The 27121-nt window shown below is 39.3% G+C and overlaps 1 protein-coding gene across 3 annotated transcripts in view; it reads left to right on the plus strand.

Moving 5' to 3' along the window:
* GRAMD4 (GRAM domain containing 4) overlaps window positions 1-27121 on the plus strand; it is a 2037033-nt gene that overhangs the window by 1505918 nt on the left and 503994 nt on the right. For all 3 annotated transcript variants that reach the window (XM_044088380.1, XM_044088381.1, XM_044088383.1), the window contains one exon: window positions 26575-26666. In XM_044088380.1, coding sequence (XP_043944315.1) covers window positions 26575-26666 — 92 coding nt within the window. The remainder of the gene's footprint in view (window positions 1-26574; window positions 26667-27121) is intronic.

Genomic DNA, 27121 nt, shown 5'->3' on the forward strand with positions numbered 1-27121 from the left:
GAATAAGGGGGAGGCATAGAGAAGGGTGGACAATAAATGGGAGCAAGCTACGGAGAGTCTGGCATGTGGGGTAAGGAAAGGTTTGATCCTGTAGAGGGAGCCTAGTTTCCTGTTAACCGTTTTGATGGTTTGATTGACATGGGTGTCCTATTTTAGGGTATTATCAATTGTGACTCCTAGAAGTTTGGTGTGCACGTCTGGGGTTATTAGTGTGCTGCTGTTGGATTGTATAGTGAAGAATGGAGTGGAGGATTTACAAGTGGGGGTGAAAATAAGCAGCTTAGTTTTGTTAGGGTTTAAAATCAGCTGTCGATTGGCAAACCACTTTTCAGCAATGTTGAAAGTGTTTTGAGTTATTGTCATAAGATCAGCTGTGGAGGAGGCTCCACTGATTAGAGTGGAGTCATCCACATATTGAATGCAGGTAGCATTGGGAGTGACTGTGGGTAGATCATTTATGAAGATTGAAAAGAGAAGGGGGCCTAGCATGGACCCTTGAGGAACACTTAGAGTAATGGGAAGATGAGCAGATTGAGTGTTCTGCCATAGTGCAGTTTGTTGTCTGCCGGAGAGGTAGGACTGGAACCATTTAATTGCACAATCAGTTAGTGAGAGTGCTCTTATGGTATGGATAAGTGATTGATGGTTGACCATGTCAAATGCCTTCGAGAGATTTAAAAATAGGGCTGAGGATAGTTAGCATTACGATTGTGGTTAATGGTGTTGGAGAAGGATAGGAGGGCTTAGGTGGTGCTGTGATTTGGCCTAAAGCCGTGCTGAGAGTCAGGTAATAGGTTATTCTGAGTTAGATAGAGCATAAGTTGCTTATGAACTAATTTTTCCATTATTTTGGCCAGTGGTGACAGTATGGCTATTGGTCTGTAGTTTGATAATTCAAGAGAGTTCCCTCCCTTTTGGAGGGGAATAACGTGTGAAATCTTCCAGATTGAGGGGATGGTGGATTCTGTCAAGGTTCAGTTTATAATAATGGAAACAGGAAGTGCAATGGAGTCTGCTGCTTTTTGTAGATATTCTGGTGGAAGGAGGTCTGCTGCCAGAGTAGCAGGTTTTAGTTTTTTAATTAGAGACCTGATGGTAGAAGTAGAGACTTGATGGAACTTAAAGGAGGGTGGGGTGGTGGTTGGGGAAGCATCACGATTGGAGGAGTTAGAAGCCAATTTGCTAGCTAGTGATTGGATGGTTTCTGTAAAGAAGCTGTTAAAGGCATTTGCGGTTTCCTTGGGGGATTTTTGGCTGCAGGCTGATGGGATAGGAGTGGAAGACTGACCTGGGTTGAGTAGTTTGTTGATTTCTGCTCAAAACGTTTGAGGTTTGTTTGGATGCTTTTGCTGGAGGTGGTGAAGTTCTTTTTGTCTAGTAGTGTGGATTTTTTGGTATAATTTCTTAACTGTTGGAATTTGACTTGGTCCAGTGGGTCTTTAGATTTTCGCCATCTTTCCCATGCTTTATTTCTTTCAATTATTTTGTTTTTGGTTTCTTTAGAGAGCCAGAGGGCCAGTTTAGTTTTAGTTCTAAGGGCGCAAGAAGGAGCGTGAGAGTCTAGAATGGTAAGAAATGTGGTGTTAAAGTAGGCTGTGGCATCGTCCAATGGAAGATGCTTCGGAATAGACCGATTACATGCTCTGAGTTCGGTCAGGAAAAGGGTAGCATTGAAGTTCCTATTGTTTCTAATTGATTTATAGGTGATTTGGTGGAGGTTGTCTGTTTTATGTTTGATGATGTAGGTGAGTAGGTGGTCACTCACATCATCTGGGAGGGTAGAAGAGTTGTACAGGTCTGGGTGGGAGTTTACAAGGTTCCAGATGAGTATGCTATTTTTGTTATTGGTTTTGTCTGTTCTAGTGGGTGAGGTAATGAGTTGTGTGCACCCATGAAGGTTTACATGAATTGTGGGGGATATGGAGGAGCAGTTATTCCATTCTATATTAAAATTATATTTTTGTTTAGAACTCTTACTGTAGATCTACTAAAGTTATTGGAAGAAAACTTGAAGATCAGGAAACAGCAACCACAAAATACTGTCTAGCTTGTTCTATCTTTCCACAGAAATTAACCTTCCTCTAGGGAAAAAAAATCTGTATAGAATGCCAGTACTTGTCCAACAGCCTCTTTCCCTTAAGCAGCTCTAGCAATCATAAAATACTGTACACGAGATGAATTCAAGTGGTATTTTTTTTAAATTACCACTTTTATGAAATCTTTAATATAAAACCCAAGCCTCCACACAGTGTCTCTGGCAATGTGCATGCAATGAGTCAGGAAATTAGCTGTTTTCTTTTTTAAATGTTCGATTGAGGAAAAAAAGATATCAAGAACACTAATCTTTTAAACTTCCGTGCAAGCTCTACAATGTGAGCTGAGATCATCCTTGGTCCCTGCATTTCAAATCTAAGCCCTGCCTGCCATTTTCCTATATCTTCTCGTAAATATATATGCAATTTTAACTGAATTTTGTGAAATGTCTTACCCCTTGGTCATCCGCTGCACATTGTCAGAATGCCAATGCACTCCCCGCCCCTCTCCACACTGCTATACACCCTCTATTAGAGAGACTGTTGTTACTACCTTTCTTCTTCACTATCACTTGTGCATGCAGCAGTTTTATACTTGTTAGCTGCACCTCAGCTTCTTTAACTTTACCACACTTCCTCTCAACCAGACCACTTAGTTGTTTTTGTTTTTCCTTGTATACCTTCAAACTAGTTAGCCTCTTTACTTACTACCGGCTATGCTCTCTTCTAGAACTCTCCTCATACTACCTTCCTATATCTCTCTGTCTCCCGAGACTTACTCCATTCTCCTGTTTTGCCTCTTAATTCCTCTACTCTGTATTCTGCCTCCCTATCTACATAGCCATCTCTAAACTTCCTCTTCTTTTCCCTTAGCTGTCTAGGGATTCTAACACCCATTCTTGCTGCTCATTTCAGATTAAAGCACAGAGTTTGTGTATAAATTCTTTTTTACTGACTTAAGCCAACATATCTTCCATTCTCTTAATTACTGACTGTTCCTCACAACTTCTTTGTCATGTCCAACGCACTCCATTCACCTACCCTACCCCCATCCCCCCCACCTCCCACTACACCTAAACTTATACCCCCTTGGCCACACATTTTACCTAAACTGACAAATCACACTCCAGCACTTCCTTCTTCTCTTACCCACCCCTACAAAACTAACCCTTCCTATCCCAATGACCCCCGTCCATTTCATATACACTCTTCCTATCTCATACAGTACTACTACTAGCCTTACCCTTACAACTTCCCTTATTCATGTCAAGCTTAATATTCAGTAAACACACATCTGTAACTACCTTCCTATCTACCCAGAAAAAGCTACTCCGAAATACACCCCAACCTCTAGCATATAACTCCACTTCTCTGCTTTAAGATATTTATTCTCCCTACAAACTGTACAACTTACTGCTCAGGCTCTTCCCTCTCCCTTCTACTTAAAATTATCATCTCTACACAACCTACTGTTACACTTCTCTACACGTCTGTATTTTCAACACTTACGGTGATGGAGACACATCCCAACCCTGGTCCTACTACTTCCACCCTCCCTACTACACCTAACCCCAGTAACTGCTATAAATCATTACATTTTGTAACACTAAACCTACAGAGCATTCACAGTAAAACTGCTGACATGCATGCCTGGCTAGCTCATAATAAACCCAATATTCTTGCCACCACCGAGACCTGGCAAAAACCAAATAAGGGTAGAGCGATCCAACAAAAAAGGAGATGGTGGTGCTATCCTTTTCCCTAATACCTTTAATATATTCCCATATGGTGATCACATCCCCCTTTTCTCTAATGCTGAAGTTCTGATCTCTTTCCTAAAAGTAAATAATTCTAAAAGTCTTTGTATCATAGTCCTGTATGTTCCCCCTGGTAATAATGTACCAGTTTTGGAAGAAATACTGTCTTGGGTCAACTTCGCTATAAAAAATTGAAATTATAATTCTGGATGACGTAAATGTCAACTGGTTAGATATTAATTCAAAATTTCCTTCCTCGGTTATAAACCTGTTTCACTTCACCCAACTTATCCCCTCCCCACAAGATATATGAAAGGAAGGTTCCATGTTAGACTGGATTCTGGTTTCCAACCCCACTAAGATCTTATCAGCAGGTACACTCCCCAACACATTAAATGATCACTGTCCTGCCTTTATTACCCAAACTGCACCTCCATTACATAAATATCATCTTTTCAAAACATGTTAGAAGCCTAACCCACTTTAACTCGGATTCAACCACATTCTCAAAAGTATCAGTTGGAATATCCTAAAATCTCTCCCCCCTAGATGATGCATTGCACTATTTCAATACTACCTTTCCAAAAATATTAGACAACCTTGCACCTCCCCCAAATTAAAATATTGACAACCAGTCATACCCCATGGTTAACAAAACCTACAAAGGAGCTAATTCTAGCTAGGGACAAAACCTGGAAACTAAGGCAAAAACAGAAAAAGTAGTTCTGATCTACTAAAATTCAAAAATGTTGCAACCAAGTGAAAAGGTCTATATGCAAAGATAAGAAAGACTATTACCTAAAACTACAAAAGTATACTCATAACTCTAAACAATTTTGGACTTCCATAGGAATTCAACTAAACTCAGACACAAAAAATAACACATGCCCTTACCCAAACAAAACACCAGAACAAATGGTAACTCTTTCTAACTCGTATTTCATAGACTTAATAGCTAATATCGCAGCTAATGTCTCACAATCCCTTTCTATTAGACATTTCTAGTCAAACCATACTTTCTCAACACCCACAGTTCCATTCCTCCTCAACCACACACACAAATACCTTCCCTGAATTCACATTCACTACAGTTCCAACCTCTACCGTAAAAAAGACTACTTCATAAACTAAAACCCAGCTCCAACCCAGCAGACAGCTTACCCACGAATACCTAAAAATCGCTGCAGACTCTATTGCTTACCCTTTTAGTGTACTCATTAACAGATCCATCCAAGATCCCCAGCCTTTGGAAAAGAGCTTATATTCTACCCCTCTACAAAGGTGGCATCTCAACCAATATCTCTAGCTTCCATCCCATAGCTATTTTTTCTGTCATCTCCAAACTCCTTGAAAATATGTGTACACATGCAACCTCTGCACTTCCTTCTCAACAATCAAATCTGATCTCAAACTCAACATGGTTTCAGACCATGTCACAGTACTTCAACTACCCTTATATCCTTCATGGATTCAATCAATAAAGCCCGTGATTCCAGGCAGATTGTATCTACTCTATTTCTTGACTTATCAAAGGTCCACTCTATTTCTTGACTTATCAAAGGCCCTTGATTCTGCCACTCCTTCTATCCCAGCTTTCTGATATAGGTCTGTTTGCTCCATCTCTCAACTGGTTTAAAAGCTATTTATCTGACAGAGAACAGGCAGGAAAATGGCAAAACTCTAGATCCCCATATATATGCAGCTCCACTGGCATCCCCCAAGGCTCTGTGTTAGGACCTCTTCTTTTTCAATATATTTGTTAATGACCTTCACCCATCATTTAATCAGGGATCCCTCGTACAATGCGCAGACAAATCCACTATTATACACTCTGCTGAACATACACCGCAGCTACAACACATCACTAAATCTGCAGTTACTTCCATTGAGACATGGCTTTACAGTAACCACCTGTGTTTAAATCCCAATAAAACCAAACTTATAATATTTACCCTAAGAAAGGTATCTTCATTAACAAATCTCAATTTACACTAAACTGCTGGGAGTAATAGTTGATGAAAGCTTAAAATTCGACCTACATATACAACACAATATCAGAAAGACACACCAACAACTGGGCCTTCTTTACAGGCACAAATATTTCCTTTCTCCTCCTACTAAACAAGCACTTGCTTCCACCTATTTACTTCCGTCTCTTTTCCATGGTGCCCCCTTGCTAACCAACCTCCATTCCTCACTCAAAACAAAATTAGAAACATGCTATAACAAAATTGCAAAGTTCACAACAAATACCCACATATCTACTCACTAATGCACACCCCTAAAGTCATTAAACTGGCTGGAGCTCCCCCACTATCTCACCTATCTCCAGTTAACTACCTCCCACAAAATACTTTTCAAACCCCTGCATTGTCGAGCTCTAAATTCCTTGTTTACCCACTATAATCCCAGTAGGTCCCTAAGATTAGAAAATCAACACCATCTGAAAATTCATAAACCCAAGCTACCCTGCTGGTCAACTGCTATACTCTTGGGTAATAGCCAAGCATTGGAATGCCCTTCCTCTAGCAATTCACAGCACTCAAAGCCATGGTTCTTTCAAAACTTCCCCTGCATGATCACCTCCAGTCTACCTGGATCTGTAATTGTACTAAACCTCCCCCTTCCATAACTTAGCTGTCAGCACCTTCCCATCTTTCTTGTCATCTCCTAACACAACTAACAATTTCTTCCGCCACTGATTGCCTAATTGTAATCATCTAACTACCCCATCTCATTCTTTATTTCTCCTTTGTAGTATTTACATTACTCTTTTTTTATTCTCTTTCACGAGTTTTATAGTGTCCTATGTCCCTGCTTCTATCACTTCCTTATTTTGCCCCTCATCCTTTATGCATTTTCCTCACTTTTCTAATATATTTTATAACTCCTATAACTTACTAGAATTAGTAGATATAGTTCAACTTTACACATGTATGTAAATTGAAGTTCAGAAACCTTGTAAAAATGTGTACTCTGTGTAGCTGATTTGTGTTTACTCATATTTCTGTATAATTTGTAGTAAAGATAATTAGTAAAATGCTTATGCTGTATGTTTTTATATATAACCCGGGGTTGAATGAACATGTATCTGTCTCTAGTGTTTTAAGGTTAAAATCTTTAGAAAGATAAAATAAGATGATTTTTATCCGGTAATGTAAAGTTTTTTTTTAGAAAGAAAACATAAAGGGAAGAATAAGCGTATTTCATCATTGTGTACCTTAAATATATTATGTATGTAAAGTTAAGGAACAGGTAGGGATGTTAAAATTAAGGGCATGGCTTGTAACACTATCCATGATTCATCAGTAATACACTGACATCATTTATGGAGGGGGATTTAAACATGGTATGTTTAATGCTTTTGTTATCTGAAGAAATCTTGATAGTAACAAGACAAAAGTGCTTATCCTGAGTAACTATTTGGTGCCACTTGTTTTTACAATTGTGGAATTGCTTTTATTTTTGGTGTAAAACTTTTACATTAAAGGCTTTGTTCCTGCTGGATGTTTGTGGATCTCAGTTCTGGGTATTTTGGAGTTTGTGGTTTGTTGAAGTCTTGTTCATGGGTGCATATTACGTTATCGAACTTTTAAAAGTTCGAACGTCATATAGTCGACATCATATCATCAAACTTTTAACAGTTCAAACATTTCAACGGAGATCTCTGTTCAGTGCAGAGTGGAAGATTTACCTTTCTGCACTGTAGTGCGATCTCGGAGTTGGTATATTTAAAGAGCGGGGGTGGGGGGGTGCAGGGAGGCTAGCCCTCCTGCTTAAAACGGTCAGGTAGGTTTTTTCTGTTTGTTTTTTTTTCACATTTCGAACTTTTAAAAGTTCGATCATATGGCTTCGACCATATGATGTTCCAACTTTTAAACGTTCGTAAACATAATATGCACTCTTGTTCGTGTGGGTTCCATGACTTCAGAAGCAGGTGAAGCATCACAAGTTTTGTTTCCACAAATGGATATGAATAATGTGAACCAAGAATAGGGGAACTGACCGTGATAGTTCAACACCTCTCAGAAAGACTGGATGCAATTACAGCAGGACAGAGACATCCCCCTTCGCATGCTAGTTTTGTTTCAACAAGTATTAACAACTGTAATGGACTACCTAACAGACCTGCGACTTTCATGAGAAACGGCTATGAGCCAGATGACACGGTGGGTAGCAACATCAATAATAGTATAACATTAGAACATGGTCTGCTAGTTTTTAATGAGTGGATTAACAGAGCCAGCACTTCTGGAGTAAACAACTCAAATTCAGGACAATGCATTAATGGGTATTTTGAAGAAATGGACTATAAATTGTTTAAATTGCAAAAACTGCAACTTGAAAACAGTAATTTAATGGAGTGTATAAAAACACGTAAGGTCTCAAAGGGACTTTGAACATGGAGATACCCTTCCGATTTGGAATTGGACTCGGTGCTTCGTAAAGAACTGATTTTTATGTTTGACAGACACGGGTGTGAGTACATGGACATTTTGATTAAGGACAATAACATTGTTATAGAAAAACTGCTAAAACAGACAACAGACCTTGTTAACAAAATCACTGCGTGTTCTGAGTTCAAGTGACATAGAGTGGAGTATAGTAGAATATTTATAAGCATCGATAAATTACAAGTATAGCATAATAAATGTAAAAAGTTAGACAGATCATAAGGACTATATGAATAATGTAGCCTACCCCAAACCACCAACAGGACAAGTATGGGATGGACGAAAGTTCAACAGTGATGGACATATTAATAACAATGGCCAGAACTCGTATACACATCCCAATGTGGGTGAAGAGGTGCAAGTGGATGGAATGAACGAGTATTTTTTAGAACAAGAAGAATATCCGCAATTGCGGAGATTGGAAAGGCTAAAAGGGAAGTTCAATGTAAACCAAATGAACGGCCTGACCACAGCAGCGAAGAACCAATGGAAACTCCAATAAGTGTAACAGCACCTCAAGTTCAGCAAGTATTAATCCATAAACGAACAGTAAAACAAATGGCAAAATGAACCTCCAAAAACTGGCAGCACAAAGTAAATAGATGCAGTTTCAGCAAAACTTTTATTGCATTCTTCTGAAAAAGCCCACTATACGAGTGGGTGAAAGCGCTTAACCATCTCTATTTGTTATGTGCTGTCAGTTCTGGGAGTTTTGTCCTGTTTTTATCGTTCATTCATGGAATAAAAGTTTTGTTGAAATTGCATTTATTTACTTTGTGCTGCCAGTTTTTGGAGGTTCGTTTTGCCATTTGTTTTACCATTCGTTTATGGATTAATACTTGCTGAACTTAAGGTGCTGTTACACTTATTGGAGAGTCCGTGACAGGGGTTTGTGAGTTCATTACCTTTTTGGTCTTTTCAGAACCAGTGGAAACATCAGAACAAATATGCACAGAGATGGAGGCACTACTAGATGAACCAACATTGAGGGCAGAGCAGTCAGCTTTGAACAGCGAGAGCATGAACTTCGTAGAAAAGCAGGGTTATAATTCCGTAGGTGGATTTATCGACAATGGAGCTGTAGAAAACATGTGGCAGACACATTGAGACAACCCATGACATGGAAGTAAAGAGCAAGTAAGGATCAGAACGTTGAAAGAGAGACAGGCAATTGTGTCCATTAACAGAGGTTAACGGTAACATAAATATGGGCCGGGATTTAGCATGGAGAACAGTAGTGACTCGAACTTCAATAATTCAACAGATGGACTGGTAAATATAATGAATAATAATAAAGATTTTAAAATATTTACTTCCACAGATATAGTAGTAACTAATGGTGTAGTGGAAATGTCAAAAGGTCTGAACATTGTAGTTACAAAACATGTAGATATTGCACAGTTGCTAATTGATTTTAAAATGTATATTAGAAAGTTGAATTTCAAATTATTATTTGATGATGGGATAGCGGTTGACACGTCTTAAGACTCCGGGCACCTTTAATCCCCCCATACACCCTACTTTACAAATATATGAGAAAATATGTGAAAATTATGTCATGTTCATAAATAAAAGACATGGTAACAGCCAATTTAATATTACAAAAGAGGATTTAGAAGAAATAGAACACATTAAAAGAATGAATGTCTGTTTTATGAAACTAGACAAGGGAGGGGGAATGGATAATGATGTTGAAAGACATGTACAACACTAAAATGTATGAATCATTGAATGGGACTGCATATGTAGCAACTTTTAGTGGGGAAGTAAGGAAAGCCCAGGATAAGATCAGAGGACAAATTAGGGACCTGTTAATAGAGAACAGAATTACAGTTGAAGAATTCACCTATTTGAATGTGAGTTTTCCAGTGATCCTAATATGTTCGGAATCCCAAAGGTCCACAAAAATGTAAATGATCCCCCTGTGAGACCAATAGTGGATGCTGGGGGATCTTCAACAAGCACATGTGCGAAATTTTTATATATAAAATTGAAACATCTGTTGGACAAAGAAAAACAGATTTGTAGGGATTCCTGGACTTTCTTAACAAAATAAACAATTTAGAATATGAAGCAGATGAAATGTTAGTTACCATTGACGTAAAAGATATATACACAGTGATCCCACATGAGGAAAAAAATTAATTGGCTTTGTGAATTTCCAGAAGTTCATCAAGTAGACCAGACTCAAGTGAACCTGTATGAGGAATTATTAGAACTGGTTTTGAAAAATTGTATTTTATTTGAAGGTGGATACTATTTGCAAAAACGAGGAGCAACAATAGGAGCAAGTGGTGGGGCACTTTTAGCCAATATAGTAATGGGATGTGGGAAAGGAAGTTTATTCTGAACAGAGAGTTTAAAATGTACATAAAAATGTACATGCGATACCTGGATGACATTTTTATTTTATGGAAAGGGAGGGAATTCGAATTTGAAAGATTTCAGAGGTACATAAATGGATCTACTACAGTTTTAAAATTTACTTCTCAGAAAAAAATGAAGATGTCATGTCTTAATGTATTGTTAGAAAAGGACGCTCAAGAACATAAATATGTAGCGTCCATTTTTAGGAAACCTACATATTCAAATGGATTATTACACTACAGTAGTGCACACCCAGCAGGCCAGAAAAAAGCAGTTATAAAAGGGCAATACATTAGAGTGGCCCAAATGGTGACTAGAACAAAAGATTTTAAAGATGAATGTAACACCTTGAAAAAACATGTTCTTGAATATAGAGTACCCCCTACCACTTGAATAGAGAGCACTGAAAAAGAGGTAGTGGAAAAAAGAAACTGGGAGGAGTTTTAGCAACCATTGCTGGGTGGTAGTAAAGTAGAAGAACAGGGTGGATCTAACACTCCAGAAAGTAGGTGAACGGTATTTAAATGTGGAGGAGTTACAACTTTTAGTTTAGAGATTGGGACGATAAAAACTATATGGACAAAAAAGTGGTCATTCTTGAGGGAAGAATCTAGTACACGGGTCAAGTTAGATGCACGTCCTTGTGTCATATACAGGAAAGAGCATTTCATAGAGACCTATTAAGGAAGAAAAATTTAATAGCTGTTGTAGGATGCGACAGTGTGGGTGTTGCAACTATTTTAAATATATTTTGTTAGGGAATGCCATTAATATTAATAGATACAAAATAAGGATGAAAGACCAGCACGACTGTACTTCGAGGGGAGTGGTATGCATCTTGCAAAAGGTCAATAAAAGAACGTCAAGAAAAATATCAATAATGCGTTGTACAAGCATATTGCTGAGAACAATAAACATTGTTTTAAGTTTTCTGTTTTGGAGCAAGTTAAAAATAAAGAAAGAGGTGGAGCCTGGGCCATGTTATTAGAGAAGAAAGAACTTTATTGGCAGCTATGGCTAACTGCAATCAGTCACCCAGGGTTGAATGAACATGTATCGATCTCTAGTGTTTTAAGGTTAAAATCTTTAGAAAGATAAAATAAGATGATTTTTATGCGGTAATGTAAAGTTTTTTTTTTTTTTTTTTTTTTTTTAGGAAGACAACATAAAGGGAAGAATAAGCATATTTCATCATTCTGTATCTTAAATATACTATGTATGTAGGAACAGGTTGGGATGTTAAGATGAAGGGTGTGGATTGTAACACTATCCATGATTCGTCAGTAATACACTGATATCATTTATGGAGGGGGATTTAAATATGGTGTGTTTAATGCTTTAGTTATCTGCAGAAGTCTTGATTGTAACAAGACAAAAGTGCTTATCCTGAGGAACTGTTTGGTGCTACTTGTTTTTACAATTGTGGAATTGCTTTTATTTTTGGTGTAAAACGTTTACATTTAAAGCTTCGTTCCTGCTGGATGTTTGTGGATTTCAGTTCTGGGTATTTTGGAGTCTGTGATGTTGTTTTTAAATATACTTAATGTTTTTCTTATGGAGCTTTTCTCACCGGACCACTGTAAATGGGCTCATCTTGGTCCAGTGGGCCATCCCTGTAAAGAAATACAAATAAATGAATGAATGAGTGAGTTGTCAAGAAAAGTGAAGCAGTAGTTCCTTATCATATCTTTTATGTTGTTGTGTCTTTCGGCTTTTCCCGGTTAGGGGTCGCCACACGGAACTCCGGTCCGCTAATGATTGGCAGTAGTTTTTTACGTGCCGAGTTGCTGGCCCTGATGCACAACCTTCAACGAAGGTATGCCCATTCACGCACGTCTCCACACAGAAGATGCATGTCTTACTGTGAGGTGACAACGCTACCGCAGCACCACCACCGCAGTATGTAATGATATAATATACTTGATATTTTTCCATGAGAGCTCAGACAGGTTGCAAATTATTTGTGTTTTAGAGTTACATATGTATGGAAGCTTTTGCATTTATTAAAACCACCAGATTGAAGTATTGTTTGTTGTTTGGAGAAATAAAGTTTACTGTGCATCCTTTGGATCCTTCCTAGCTATTATTAAGCAAAAAGTGGGTGAAGCAAAATGTAATTCTACTTGTGGTTCAGTTATATTGTTGCAAAACAAAATGTGGTGGTATTATTTCAGTTGGTTTAAAATGGTGCATATTATATGTGTTTGTTACCAAGGTACTTCTACAGCTATGTCTGCAATCCAAAGTTCTTTGCTTTGGTGTGCAAAGCTTATTACAGTAGAGAGTCAGTTATTCAAGCTAAATGGGACCTAGAGTAGTTCGAATAAACAAACTGTTCAGATAATCAAACATATAATTGAGCCAGTTAAAAAACTTCTAAAATCTTATTTTTTTCTGCACACAGGGAATACACTTTTCAACCATTCAGTGAATCCAGTGGACAATAAAGAATATTTTTCACATAGAGGTGGGCTAAAAGCTGAAAAAAACATGCACAGGCGAATATCTGCGTTTACATATTCAGAGTTTGAGTTTTTTCTACCTGAAAACTTTAGACGGATGCGTTTGGATAATTGACATTTTGGATAATCGGTGTTTGGATAATCGAGACTCTACTGTATCAGTTTACAGACTCTAGGCCTAGAATCTCAAACTCAAGTAACCACTGGTGCTGAATGAGATAAGCAAATTTCAAGCAAGCGCCACAAACTCCTAGATGAAACAAAATGCAGGCACTATAGCTAGAAAACTAGTGTTGTCACTCCCCCATCTGTAATTATGCCGGTTTGAGGGGTTGCTTAAGGTCCGATGGCCATGTATTTGAGATCCCTGCTCTAGGCCACCAGACATCCTGCTAGTTTTGTGTTTTTTTCTGTCAGGAGCAGGCTTTTATAGGTTCATAGGTGTTTTAGTAGGCTAATGACCACAAGGGCTTTTTTAAGCCTAGACACGCATCCCAAATCTCTAACAAGTTGTGGTACCCTTGATTAGTGTAAGCAGGAGCTTGGGAGGTGAAACATTTACACGAAGGAGCTTGGGAGATGAACCATTTACAGGCTGCTTGTGTCCAAGACATAGGTGCCAAGCCAGGGACGAATTTCGTGTTCCCCATTCAGTTGTCCAAGTTGCACTTGAATTGGGTTAGGGAGGAGCTCTGCTTCACATGGATCCTATTTATATCACAGGCAAGGTTTAAGTCTTTAGAACAGGTAGTTCTAGTGCTGTTTGTTTGTGGATATGCAGGAGCTCCTTCAAAGTGGGGTCTGACAATGCCTTGTATACCAGGCATAGATCTTCCTTCAACAGCCTGTAGGAGACAATACAGGGACAGAGCCGTGAGGCAGTCTGCAAAGGATATTACTTACTCCCTGTATTCTTTTAGTGAGGAACCTCTGTGGATGTTCCAGCTGTTGGATATGCCTGGTTAGGTACATACCAAAGGGAGCATTATACTCAATGATCAGTCTGATGAATGCCAAATACAGTAAAATAACTTCCTTGGACCTAGATGCCATACCTTTGTTTATAAGTTGCACAGCATAGAATGATTTCTTCATTACTGTAGACGTGATGGCCAAAGGCCAGGTTACTGTCTGTGTGTGCCTCAAATCCCAGACTACTGAGTCAGCTCTTAGGGATGTGTTGTCATAATGATGGTCACCAGAGATGGATGACTTCCTGAAGGATATTATTAGGCATTTCTTGGCATTTAGTTTTAGTCCATGGCTCTGGAACCAGTTGTTTCTGTGTCAGCCTTTCCTGGACAACATTTGTGTCAATGGGCAATTCAAGTGACAGCTCCTAATTTGCAATCGTCTGCAAATTTAGTCAGCCAGAGGCCATTGACATTGGCCTTGACTTCAGAGAAGTAAATTCCAAAAAAGGAGCAGTCCCGGGACCATTCTCTTACGGACTCTGCTTGTGACTGGCCTCTTTGTAAAGGTGGACTCCCTAATTTTAACTTCCTGGGTCCTGTCAGTGAGCCAGCTGTCTATCCACCAGGTTACATAAGGGTTTGTACCTAACCTCTTAAGTTTCTCATCAGTGCCCGAGTGTGGGGGGTTGTATCAGATGCCTTGGCCAGGTCAAGGTAGCGAGTGTGAACCATTTTGCCCTCATCCATTGCTTTGGTGACCTTCTCAAAGAAGTCCACCAAGTTGAGTAGGCATGACCTTCCCTTGATGAAACCAAATTGGGTTGGGTCCAGTGTCTGGACATTTCCTATGTCATTGTTGATCATTTCCATCATAATTCTTTCCATGGCTTTGCATGTGAGACTAGTGAGACTTACGGGTCTGTAGTTTCCAGGGTCTGAAGATGGCCTGCCCTTGTGCATAGGGATGACTGTTGCTGTTCTCCATTCATGATGCATGAAGCTTGTTTGGAGGCTACAGTTAAATACCTCTTCCAGAGGGCCTGATAGGTCATGTTTCATGCTATTTAGAGGGATCCTGGGATATTGTCTGGGCCCATTGATAACAGTGATCTTGGCCTTAGAGAGAGCTTTAAGGACTTATTCCCTAGTGATAGCAGTGAGAGTTTTATTTGATGGTATTTCCTGAGAGAAGTTTGATGGGGAGAGAAGGTTAAAGTTAGAGCTCAATTTTTTGGCTAGTAGGTTTTCTGTATCTTCTGACTCAGTATAGTTGGCTCCATTTACACGAGTTTGCAGACATTGCTAAAGAAGGTCCTGTGGTTGTCCTTGTCCTGGGAGGCCAAATTTACCTCCATTGTGGTTTTGGTAGATTTTGTTTGTCCTCTGAGATGTTTGTTTAGTTTGAGTGTGCTTTTTTTCCTGCTGGGTGCAGCACCTCCTAATTTTTGCCATGATTTTCTTCCTTCTGTTGTACAGACTATTGAAACTTGCTTGTATATACTATTTGAATAACGGTCATGGGGCTTAATATTATTTGAATTTTGTCTTACTTCTGTACTGCTTTTTGCAGAGTAATAGTAGGATGAGAGGTTACTTGAGTAAATTACATCTTCAAAACATATGTTGATTAAAACTGTTATTTGCATTTGTATATTGAGCCATGAACATGCCTATGTAGGCTTTGTCTAGGTACATTAGAAGGTGTTCTTTCTTAGTTGCAGGATTTTACTTACAGCTGTTATTGATTATTATAACATTCAGTGATTCTCAGTAATAGGGACTAGTTTCTTTATAACATGCCTTAAAATTCAGTTATCTTAGCAATGTGTTATACAGGTGATCTGTTGTGCTTTCTTTGTACATAAAGTTCAAAGGGCAATCAGTAATGTTCAGTAGACATTATTTCATTAATGGTGTAGTTCAGCTATTGTAAATATTGTCATTTCTTTAACATTGCTGATGTCAATTTTTATTATGTCTGTTTGTTCAAAATGTGTGATTGTTTTCATGAACCTTTCTACCCTGGTCAGTTTCTATTGCTTGTGTGTCTGCTGTGATATTTTACTATGTATCTTCTGAAGTGTCATATTTCACCCAGGCTGTGCATGTAAACGGCCAAATTTGATAGGTGCGCTACCCCATATACATCCATCCATTCATTGGTTCTCTGAATAGCCATGCTGGTGCTTGTTCCAGTACTTCATAGGCACAGAGTATAGGAACAAATTCATTCCTTAAATTCCTTTCTCTTAACATATAAGTGGGGAAGTGCTAGTGATCTGGAATATATGTTCTTCGTGTTTCACTGTTGCAGTCATTACATTTGGTTTAATCTGCTGGCAGGTTGCCGTCAGTCGGCCTGATTAACAAAGTCTTGGGTCCTGCGTCGGTTGCTGTCCCTTCTTCCATGACGTCAGGTCGTCAGGGGTATAAAACATGCAGCCGATGCCATTACATCAGTCTTTATTGCTGCGCGGTGCCAGAAGCAGTTCTCAAGTGCCGGCCGACCTCTAAAATATTTGTTTTCGAGTTTCAGAACTGAAGTCTTCAACTAAAAGCTAAGTACCCCGTTGGGGAAACTTTTTCTTGCTCCTTACCGATGTCAGTAAAAGTTAATAATTGCATTACTTGTGGGAAGCAAATATCTCATAAGGATTTTCATTTGCACTGTATTCCTTGCCTAGGCCCTGATCATAACGTACCTTGTTGTCGGTTTTGCGCTAGATTTAATCAACGCACTATTAAACGTCGGTACATTTTTGCTTCTGAATATTTTGGCTCACGATTTAACTATCCAGAAATGACGTCGGTTAGCAATCCAACTACCGGAATACCTAAAAAAACCCAAAGAAAAAGACAGAGACAGGCCGTCGAGGTCCAAAACTGATGACACTTCTCCTAAGCCAGTTGCAAGTTCGCCGGTACTCAGTGAGGTGCTTTCGCAGCCCCTGATGCCCGCTACTTTTGATTCGCAGGCCTTTACTGAGACCCATTCGGAGTCCGGTATGCCAGGAGATGCTTTAAGTATTGAACCCATGGATGTCTCTACCTTAGATGGGTCCGGAGCCACTGTGCAGGCACCGGCTTCTGAGGGTGTTTTCAGGCCTAAAGATTTGTACATTAAACCGATGCCATCTTCAAAACTAAGGCCAGAATCTACTTCTATGTCTAAAAAGCTGACGCTTGGGCCACGTGTGCAGGCCCTATGCCTAAAAAGCAAATGATCAAAATGGCTAAAGATTTAATTACCTTGATCAGGGGTAGCCAACCCCCTCCTGCTAAGAGGCCTAGGCAAGTCATTGAGTATGAATCTTCTGATCAGGATTCTATTCCTTCTGATCAGGATTTATCTATACCTACTTATGAGGACTCTGACGCAGAAGATTCCATTCCTTCTGCTTCTCCTCCTGAGGATTTCTCTTTTGGAAAAAAACTTTACACACCTTAAGGGAACATTTCCACTGGGAAAGTCAGGATTTCTCTGAATCTAAGAAGAGACTTGGGGATTTTCTTCTTCTTCCTCAGCATAGGCCTTTAGCTATACCTCCTGTTCTAGACATTGTTGATGATGTTTTTTCAGAATCTAGTATGACTCCTGATTCTCTGCCTCCGGCTCCTAGTAAGCCAGACAGATACTACAAGGTTCCTGACCCCCACAAATTCCTTTTCAAAAATCCTACTGCTGATCCTGAAACCATTTCTCAGGGTCCCAAGGGCATTAAGGCTAAAAAATCCTATCCCTTCTGATAGAGATTCCAAGGCGCTGGATAGATGGGGTAAGAAGGTTTACACGTCTGCAACCTTGGCAATCAGGGCTTTAAACTGTCAATTTCATATGATTAAATATCAACAGCATATCATGGGACTACTTAAACAGAAAATGATGTTGATGTCTGATTGTGTGGAAATTAAAGATTTGCAGGATTTATTACATTCAGCTGAACAAGTTGGAAAACATACTTTGCAATGTGTTTTTGATTCTTTGGAGGCCTCTTGCAGGGCTGCTGTAACTGGATCTGTGCTAAGAAGCCATGCTTGGCTCAAAGAGCAAACTCTGCCTGACCATATTAAAGCAAAATTGTTGGATGCTCCTTTACAACAGGACCGTCTCTTTGGTAATAAGGTGAAGAAGTGTTAAAAAAGATGGAAGATAAAGCTAAATCTATGCAAACTGTGAAAGATTTATTACAAGTGCAACCTCCAAGATTTAGTAGGTACTGGCCTACTAAGAACTGGTCCTTTCCAGTCCCTTCGAGAGCCGCTCAAGTCAAATCCAGACATTCCAAGCTCCAGGTTTCAGTCACAAGGAACTTTCAGAACAAAACAATGGGGTGCCTCCACCTCCAAATCAGGAAGCAACAAGGCACCTCCCTATGGTAAACAGTTTCAATGACTTCCCTCTACAATCACCAAGCACTTACCTTTTAGCCGCCTCTTTGGGGGGAAAACTGGCACTTAATGCACGAAACTGGCAACTTATTACCCAGGACAAATGAGTTTTAAATATAGTATCCCAGGGGTACAGATTTCATTTCCACACGTTGCCAATCCCAAACAGATGGCCAGATCTGCCCCCAAATCAGTGAGCAGAGGCCCAGAAACAAGTTCTGTCCCTCATGAATATGGGGGCTATTCAACCAGTACAAGAAGAAAAAAAGGGACAAGGTTTCTATTCAAGACTTTTCCTGGTACCCAGAAAAGACAAATCATGGTGTCCAATTCTGGACTTATCCACTCTAAACACTTTTCTGGACATTCCAAAATTCAAGATGCTGACTCTTCAACAGTTACGACCTATGCTAGGCAAAGATGCCTGGTTGGTAACTCTAGATTTAAAAGAGGCTTACCTGCATTTCCCAATCAGGGAATCTTGCAGAAGATACCTCTGCTTCAAAGCAGGCTATATGCATTACCAGTTCTCTGCACTGCCCTTTGGCTTATCTACTGCGCCCAGGGTCTTCACAAAGTGCCTGGCTCCAGTAATTGCTTTTTGCAGGCAAAGAAATATTCAAATATATTCATACCTGGACAACTGCCTAATTCAAATAAATTAAACTGAAAAAACGAGTGCAGCGAAAGTAAGGTAAAACACCAAGGTTTAATCCCAAATGGGTGCACACAAACGGATGAGTGCTTTCACAGTAATAGCTTCTTCAGATTTTTCTGACAAACCCATAAGTCTGTTCTTTATATAATTGATCCAATTAACCAATTAATGAAGAAATGCTCATCTGCATTTAAAACATTAAAACAAATACATAAAGATGTGTATAAATACATGTGTGTAAATGTAAAAATATGTATATAAAAAATGCTTAGATGACAAACATATATAACTATGTGGATTAAAATAAATAAAAACTAGAAATATATTCAGAAATACATCTGCGAATCATTGACTATAAAGACTATATGTACAAAAATCCATCGGATATTCACAATTAACAGTGTTCAACAAATAAAGCTGATATAATAAAATACACTTTTATTGCTTTCATGATGACTGGATTGGGCAGCATAGATGTATGTGGAGCATTCAAATTATTTAGTGTTCCTACGCTGTCTCAACTTAGGTTTGATTGAGGCCCTATCGTTCAAACCATGGCCCCCATCTGCCTTTAGTGTAATAATATCAGTCTCCTTAGCTTCTGTGAAATTCATAATATCACCGCCCCTCTTATTGACAGTAATGGTCTCTAAAACCCTGAACAGAAAGGTGTGATCCCAATCATTAGAGGCTACATGTCTCGCAAGAGCATTGTGAGGGGTATCTTTCCTAATGTGGTAAATGTGTTCCCTCATTCTGTCCCGTAACGGATGGTTGGTTTTACCAACGTAAAAACTCGGGCAAGCCTGGCAGGTGGCTAGATACACCACATTGGATGTCATACAATTTGCATCTGCCCTAGTAGAAAAGGTAACATGTTCGTCCGGATGGGTGAATACCTCACTGCTGTCTATAAAAGAGCAAAAGTTGCAGTAACCACAAGGTTTTGTATATCCATTATTCATCATGGTCCTACCAGATCTAGGATGACACAGTAATCGTTTCAAGTTGCTCTTGTTCCTATATAAAAAACCTGGTGTCTCCCCCACAATATGTTTCAGTTCATCATCTACAAGGAGAATATCCCAGTGCCTATTAATAATTTCCCTCAGATGGTATAAATCAGAGGTAAAGCAAGTGGAGAACTTAACAGGTGCATAGTTCGTATGGTTTCCAGTCACCTCATGCTGGCTTCTGGGTCCAAAATATGGTATACCTGTAGTGGAGCGTAAGTTCTCTGCCTCTTCTAAATATGAGGTAATCTCACCATCACTATATCCCCGGATTAATAATCTATTCCTAAGGTTTTCTAACTCTGAAGAAAAGCCACTATTGGTGGGATTGAGTCTCGAAGCTCTAATAGCTTGTCCTTTCATGATGTTCTTAAAAACAAAGGGTGGGTGCATACTCGACCTTAATAGCAAACCTTACGATGGACACCTGTATTAATCAGATTGTCTGTTAACTTCTCAATGTATAAATATAGGAACTCAATCCTATATGTTGAGTAATTCATGGTGAAGGTGAGAAATGTCGTTAGACTGTTCATGGTTGTTAACATTAGTTCCAACTGTGATGTTGTTCCATTCCAAATAACAAAAAGGTCATCAACAAACCTTCTATAGAACACAACATGTCTACAAAACAAGTCATTCTTAAATAGGATATGCTCCTCCCAATAGGCAAGGAACATGTTGGCATAACTATTGGCACAAGGTGTGCCCATAGCTACGCCATCCCGTTGTCTATAAATCTGATCCTGAAACATAAAGAAATTGTTCTCTAAGACCAATTCTAGAAAATGTACCACAAGATCTACCAACACTGCCGTATAATTACTATGCGCTTGCAAATGATGTGACACATAATCCAGCCCTATGTCATTGGGAATCACAGTGAATAAAGATTGATCATCAAAAGTAACAAAGGTATAATCACATGACATCCCTAGATGGCCAATGCATTCATACAAGTCAATTAAGAACTGCTTAGAGTCCTTTAACACTGTAACATTATCATTCAACACACATCTCAGATGTTTTTCTACAAACACTGATAAATGCTCAGTAGCCCAGCCATGACCAGAGACCATCAGTCTCATGGGTGGGTTCCCTTCATCTTTATGGATTTTGGGGAGTCCTTGTATGATTGCTATAACAGGTGCACGAATCGTGAGGTATTCATATAATTCCCTATCTATCAAGTTACTTCTGAATATGTCATGAAGTGTGTTACTGATGTATCTAACGACTGAGTGTACTTCGTCAATAGAGGTAGATTCATAAAATTTATCCTGTAACATTAAGGTCATAGCCTCTACATAAAAAGACATATCCATAACAACAACCTTGCCACCTTTGTCGGTTGGTCTAACAATAATGGTTGGGTCACTCTGTAACTTTCTAAGACACTGACGCTCCTGGGGGGTCAAATTGTCTCTCTGTCTATTTGTTCTCAGATTGCTATTATAATAATTGTACAGTTCATCTTCAGTCAGTCTAAAAAATGCTTCAACCAAGGGGTGATGCATAGGTACATAATCACTCAAGTTTTTAAAAATAAAGCCCTTAGTTTGAGATGGTTCTTCTTGAGAGTTGTTATACATAAGTTTAAGCATTACATTCCTACAGAATAGCTTCAAGTCCAAAATGGTATCCGTTAACCTGCTTTGACTCCTGGGAATGAAATTTAAACCTCTATTCAAGAGGTTAATGTCATCACTAGTTAAATTAACACGAGATAGATTATGTACTAGTTCTTGCTGTTCCACATTTTCTTTAATGTCTGGTGAGGTGTAAACTCTCCTGACAGTTTTCTCTTCTGTCTGCCCCGACTCATGGAGCGTGGTCTGTGAGGACCCTTCTCCATGCGTACGGGCAGAGGAAAAGTTAAATCCAAACTCGTGAGATTGTTAGATACAGTCCCAGTTGTTGTTTTCTTGGGTCTGACTACAGCCTCTGGTCCTCCCTTTGTAATGGCATGTCCATGTTTAATAACATGTACTTCGGAGTAAAGGTTGTTCTCCGGGCAAGCACTGGGATGAACAGTATGAATGACATCAACAGAGTCCTTGCAACTGTCTGTAGTAATCCTATTGACAGATAATACCTCCTTGCTAATACATTCAGCATCACTGGTGATATCTCCATTACTACAGCCTCTAGGAGAGACATCATCCAAAGGGGCAGTGTTAGTGTGCATATTAGCACTGTTCAAATCAATGTTTCCACTTGTGCCAATTGGTATCTTATCGCAAATGGAGCTACCAATATGGTTGGAATTTATATGTATTTGTTTTAATGTTTTAAATGCAGATGAGCATTTCTTCATTAATTGGTTAATTGGATCAATTATATAAAGAGCAGACTTATGGGTTTGTCAGAAGGATCTGAAGAAGCTATTACTGTGAAAGCGCTCATCCGTTTGTGTGCACCCATTTGGAATTAAACCGTGGTGTTTTACCTTACTTTCGCTGCACTCGTTTTTTCAGTTTAATTTATTTGGTTTAACATTCACGTAGTGCTAGCATTTACTTGTGGAACGTTGGACTTTGGTCATTATTTGATTGCCTAATTCAGGCAGAAAACAAGGACATTCTTCTAAAGCATCTGGCGTTTGTAAAAAAGGTTATAACTTGTCTAGGGTACACCATAAACGAAAAGAAATCACAACTGGTACCCTCTCAAAAAATTACATTCCTGGGTGCAAGCTTGAATACAACTGCCCAGATGACTTACCTTATGCCAGAAAAGCAAATTCAGTTGGTGACTTCAAACAGGTGGCCACAAAAACTCTGCTATCTGCAAGACAAATTGTACAAGCCCTGGGGTTCATGGCCTCCTGCATTCTTCTAATTCCATATGCAAGACTGCATATGAGGAAACTTCAGTGGTACTTAAAAGGTCTATGGCGTCAACATTGTCACAGCCTGGAAACAATGATTCCTATCATACCTTGCCTGCAATTAGAGTTCCTATGGTGGGCAGAGGCCTGCCACCAAAACAAGTGACTGCCATTCACTTCACCCCCTGCTGCCTAAACCCTAACTACAGACTCATCAGACTATGCTTGGGGTGCTCATTTGGCAGGAAAGTGCATTCAGGGCAAATGGAGCCGAAATCAAATGCACCTACATATCAATCAGAAAAAGATGCTAGCTGTACAGAATGCACTGACAGCCTTCAAGGATTACCTTCATCCAGGACAACTAATGATAAAGACAGACAACACCACAGTTATGTGGTTCATAAACAAGCAGGGGGGTACACATTCCTACCCCTTTTGCAGACTAGCCATGGCATTGTGGAACACGGCCTTAACCTACCAAATACAACTACAAGCTAAATTCCTGCCAGGAGAGCTAAATACTCTGGCAGATGAACTAAGCAGAAATCTTATGGACCCACACGAATGGAAACTGGAACCACAAGTTTTCAGCATGTTGACACACAAATGGAGGAGTCCACACATAGATCTTTTTGCCTCACCCCAGAACTATCAATTGGACAAATTCTGCACAAGAATTCATCACAAAAAAGCTTGGAAAGTGGATACTCTATCGTTCAGCTGGAAAAACCTATCAGTCTATGCTTTTCCCCCTCTGCCTCTGCTCTCCAAAGTTCTGCCAAAAGTCTGACAGGACAAGCCAAAAATGATTCTGATTTCTCCAGACTGGCCTCGCCAACACTGGTACCCACTCCTGCGCAATGTGTCACACCTACCTCAGACACCTTACCTACTGTCTCAGCAAAACTACCACATTCTGCACACTCAGCTCCAAACTTTGAATCTTGCAGCGTGGGTAATCAACTAATTTCACCCTTGGCATCCCTCAGCAAACCTGTGATGAATGTTATTTTGGAGACTAGAAGGCCTAGTATTAGAAAATCTTGTGCTGACAAATGGAAAAGATTCTGTGCCTGGAACCAATCACAAGGAATAAGTACAACAATGCCCAATATTCCTCAGATTCTGCAATATTTAACTGAGATGCTTCACAAGGGCCTATCTTTTTCTTCCATAAAAATCCATGCCTCCGCCATTGCAGCTCATTACAACACAGAACCTCCCCTCTTCTCTAATCCTCTGCTAAAGCAGTATCTCAGAGGGGCCAAAAATTTAAGACCTCCCAGGAGAGCACCAACTCCTGCATGGGACCTCAATTTTGTTTTGGAAAAACTAACTCTCCCTCCTTTTGAGTCAGCTGCTACTGCGGACCTAAAATTTCTCTCCTGGAAAACAGCTTTCCTTTTAGCAGTCACTTCAGCTAGAAGGATTTCAGAATTACAGGCTCTTATGGCAGTGGAGCCTTTCATTATTTTTCATCCGGACAGGGTGGCTCTCGGGGCCAATCCATCTTTCATGCATAAGGTGGTATCCAGTGTGGCTCTTAATCAGACCATTCATCTGCCAACTTTCTTTCCCAATCCACAGAACAAGGGTGAGCGGATTCTGCACTCATTGGATGTACACAGACAACTTAGATTCTACTTAAGCAGGACAAAATCTCTAAGAAAATCTGAACAACTATTGGTGGCTTTTGCTGCAAAAGCAGAGGGAAAGGCTATTTCAAAGCAGACCATTTCCAAATGGATAACCATTGTATTAATTTCTGCTATATGCACCATGGTAAACCTATCCCCAAGGGGATCAGATCTCCTTCCACCAGGGCTGCATCTACTTCTGCAGCCTTTCTCAGAGGGGTTCCTACCAGAGACATTCTAGAAGCTACTACCTGGAGCTCAGTTCATACATTCACCAAACATTATCATTTACCTCTCTTCTCCAAATCCAGAGCTAGCTTTGCCACTGCTGTCCTGCAGGGCCTTATAGCTTCTCCTAATGCTGTATAAATCCATCCTCCCAGCCATAGCTTTGGGATTCTACCCAAATGTAATGACTGCAACAGTGAGACACGAAGAACATAGTACAGTTGTGTACACTTACCATAAATGTAGATGTTCGAGTGTATTCACTGTTGCAGTCCTGGTTACCCATCTTCCAGCCCCCTGTTTTTTCTCTTACTATACCTCTCCTTTCTTTTACTATGCTTAAAAGTTTTTTTGGAGTATTTGCTTTTGTTTAGCGGTATATTTTTTGTGTTTTTAATTATATACACACATATTTATATATATATATATATATATATATATATATATATATATATTTTGCTCCCCATTTGGGGGGCACCTGACATCTGGGGCAAGAAAAACTGATGTAATGGCGTCGGCTGCATGTTTTATACCCCTGACGATCTGACGTCATGGAAGAAGGGACAGCAACTGACGCAGGACCCAAGACTTTGTTAATCAGGCCGACTGAAGGCAACCTGCCAGCAGATTACCCAAATGTAATGACTGCAACATTGAATACACTCGAACATCTACATTTATGGTAAGTGTACACAACTGTACTTTATTGGATGCTTATCAAAACTTTCAATTAAATGCACATGTTCCTGTGAAATATACTTTTTGTCTACCCAAGGGTGAAGCTAGGCATACCCTTTTTACTCTACTGAGTACATTTTTTTTCTGAGCATCACATAAACGTGGCTTTTTTTGAGGTCATATTATGTCTAAAAGTGAATGCCTTTAACAGGTGCAGTATCGCTAATCTAAAAACAATACTTTTAATAGTTTTAGGGGGAACAGCTGAAAGTGTTACTTGCATTTATTAAGTGCTTGGAGGGCAGCATTTTGAGAGATGTGTCCATTTTTAAGTGCCAGGTGTCGGGGGGGGTGGGGGGTGGGGGGTGGTAACACTAACAGCTTGTGAGTACAAAATGTGATTTGCTTGCTTGCTACACCCCTGTGTCTAGCCTTAGCCCAATTTTTGTACCTTGAGGAATATTATGTAAGTTCTCTCCAAACTCCTACTACTGAATTCACATCTTCCATACCAAATATTTTCATAAATTTCTTCAAATGTCTGTCCTCTTCTAGGCCCCCATATATATCCTGATTGTTGCAAATCAAATTGCAGACCCCGCCTACAATTATTGTCATTTTTCCCCTCTGCTGTCACGGTTAGAGCGCCTCTCAGTTAATATAAGTACTCCATTTTCCTTTGTCACAGATATTCCACTGAATAACCATCTTGAAATCCTTTATCAAGTTCACATTCTCAATTCTTCCCAAATGCATTTTTTAATATATTTCACTACTATTTCTTTTTTTAATCTGTTTGTGAGACCATTTAGATTTAAAGATAATGTGGAAAGTGTCGTTATAAGTTCTTATTCCTACCTGTTTCAGAATTACCTGTCTGTAGAAATTCAGTAAAATAATATCTGCCCTGAGCAGCACAAATGAGATAGTGTCAAATTGTCAAATTTGGGGTGGATTCTTGGTGTTTTTGCAGTAGTTGGTGAATTGAAACACAGTGAAAGATGGGTTACTTGAGGGGAAAAAATTGTTAATGTAACTAGAAGAATATAGGAACTTGAACGTGAAAACTTTATTTGAGGTAATGTTGGAAATTAGACAAGGATTAGACAATTAGACATCCTATATAAACAAACTGTTTTATTTTCCAACAGAAAGAGGTGCCAAACCAGTCACAAATTTTCTGAAGAACCTCTCAGCCTTGGCAGACTGGCGTTCTGTCTACACTTCTGCAATTGCCTTTATTGTAAGTAGGTATTTGATTTATTTTTAGATTATTTATCTGCAAATATGTATCCACAGTTGACCTTTCATTTTCCTTGTTAAATAAGAAAATGTTAATAAGGCAGCCTGAATGATGACTTAAGTGAGTGTTTAATGCACAGTTTGTATTCTTCATAAACTATGAAATGCCTTCAGCATCCAGTGAAGTGCAGTAAGTCTCTCTATAACTCCTCATACCCTCAAAGGTGTTAGACTGTGTTTAGCATAAACTCCCTAAAAAAGAAGTAAAACAGAGAACTGAAGAGCAGTGGGCTAATAGTGTTAGTTTGTTTAGCAGTTTAAGTTGATCTCTGCAGGACTTCACTGAGAAAGTCTGAAAACAACGTTTCTGCTCCAAGTGTAGACACATTTCTAGAGAACTCCCAGTGCAAGTAACCGAAGTATACGTCTTCTAAGGCCAACTTAGATGTGCAACAT

This window comes from Protopterus annectens, chromosome 11.part0 (assembly GCF_019279795.1).
Source record: "Protopterus annectens isolate FY-2018-M chromosome 11.part0, PAN1.0, whole genome shotgun sequence".
NCBI lineage: Eukaryota > Metazoa > Chordata > Ceratodontiformes > Protopteridae > Protopterus > Protopterus annectens.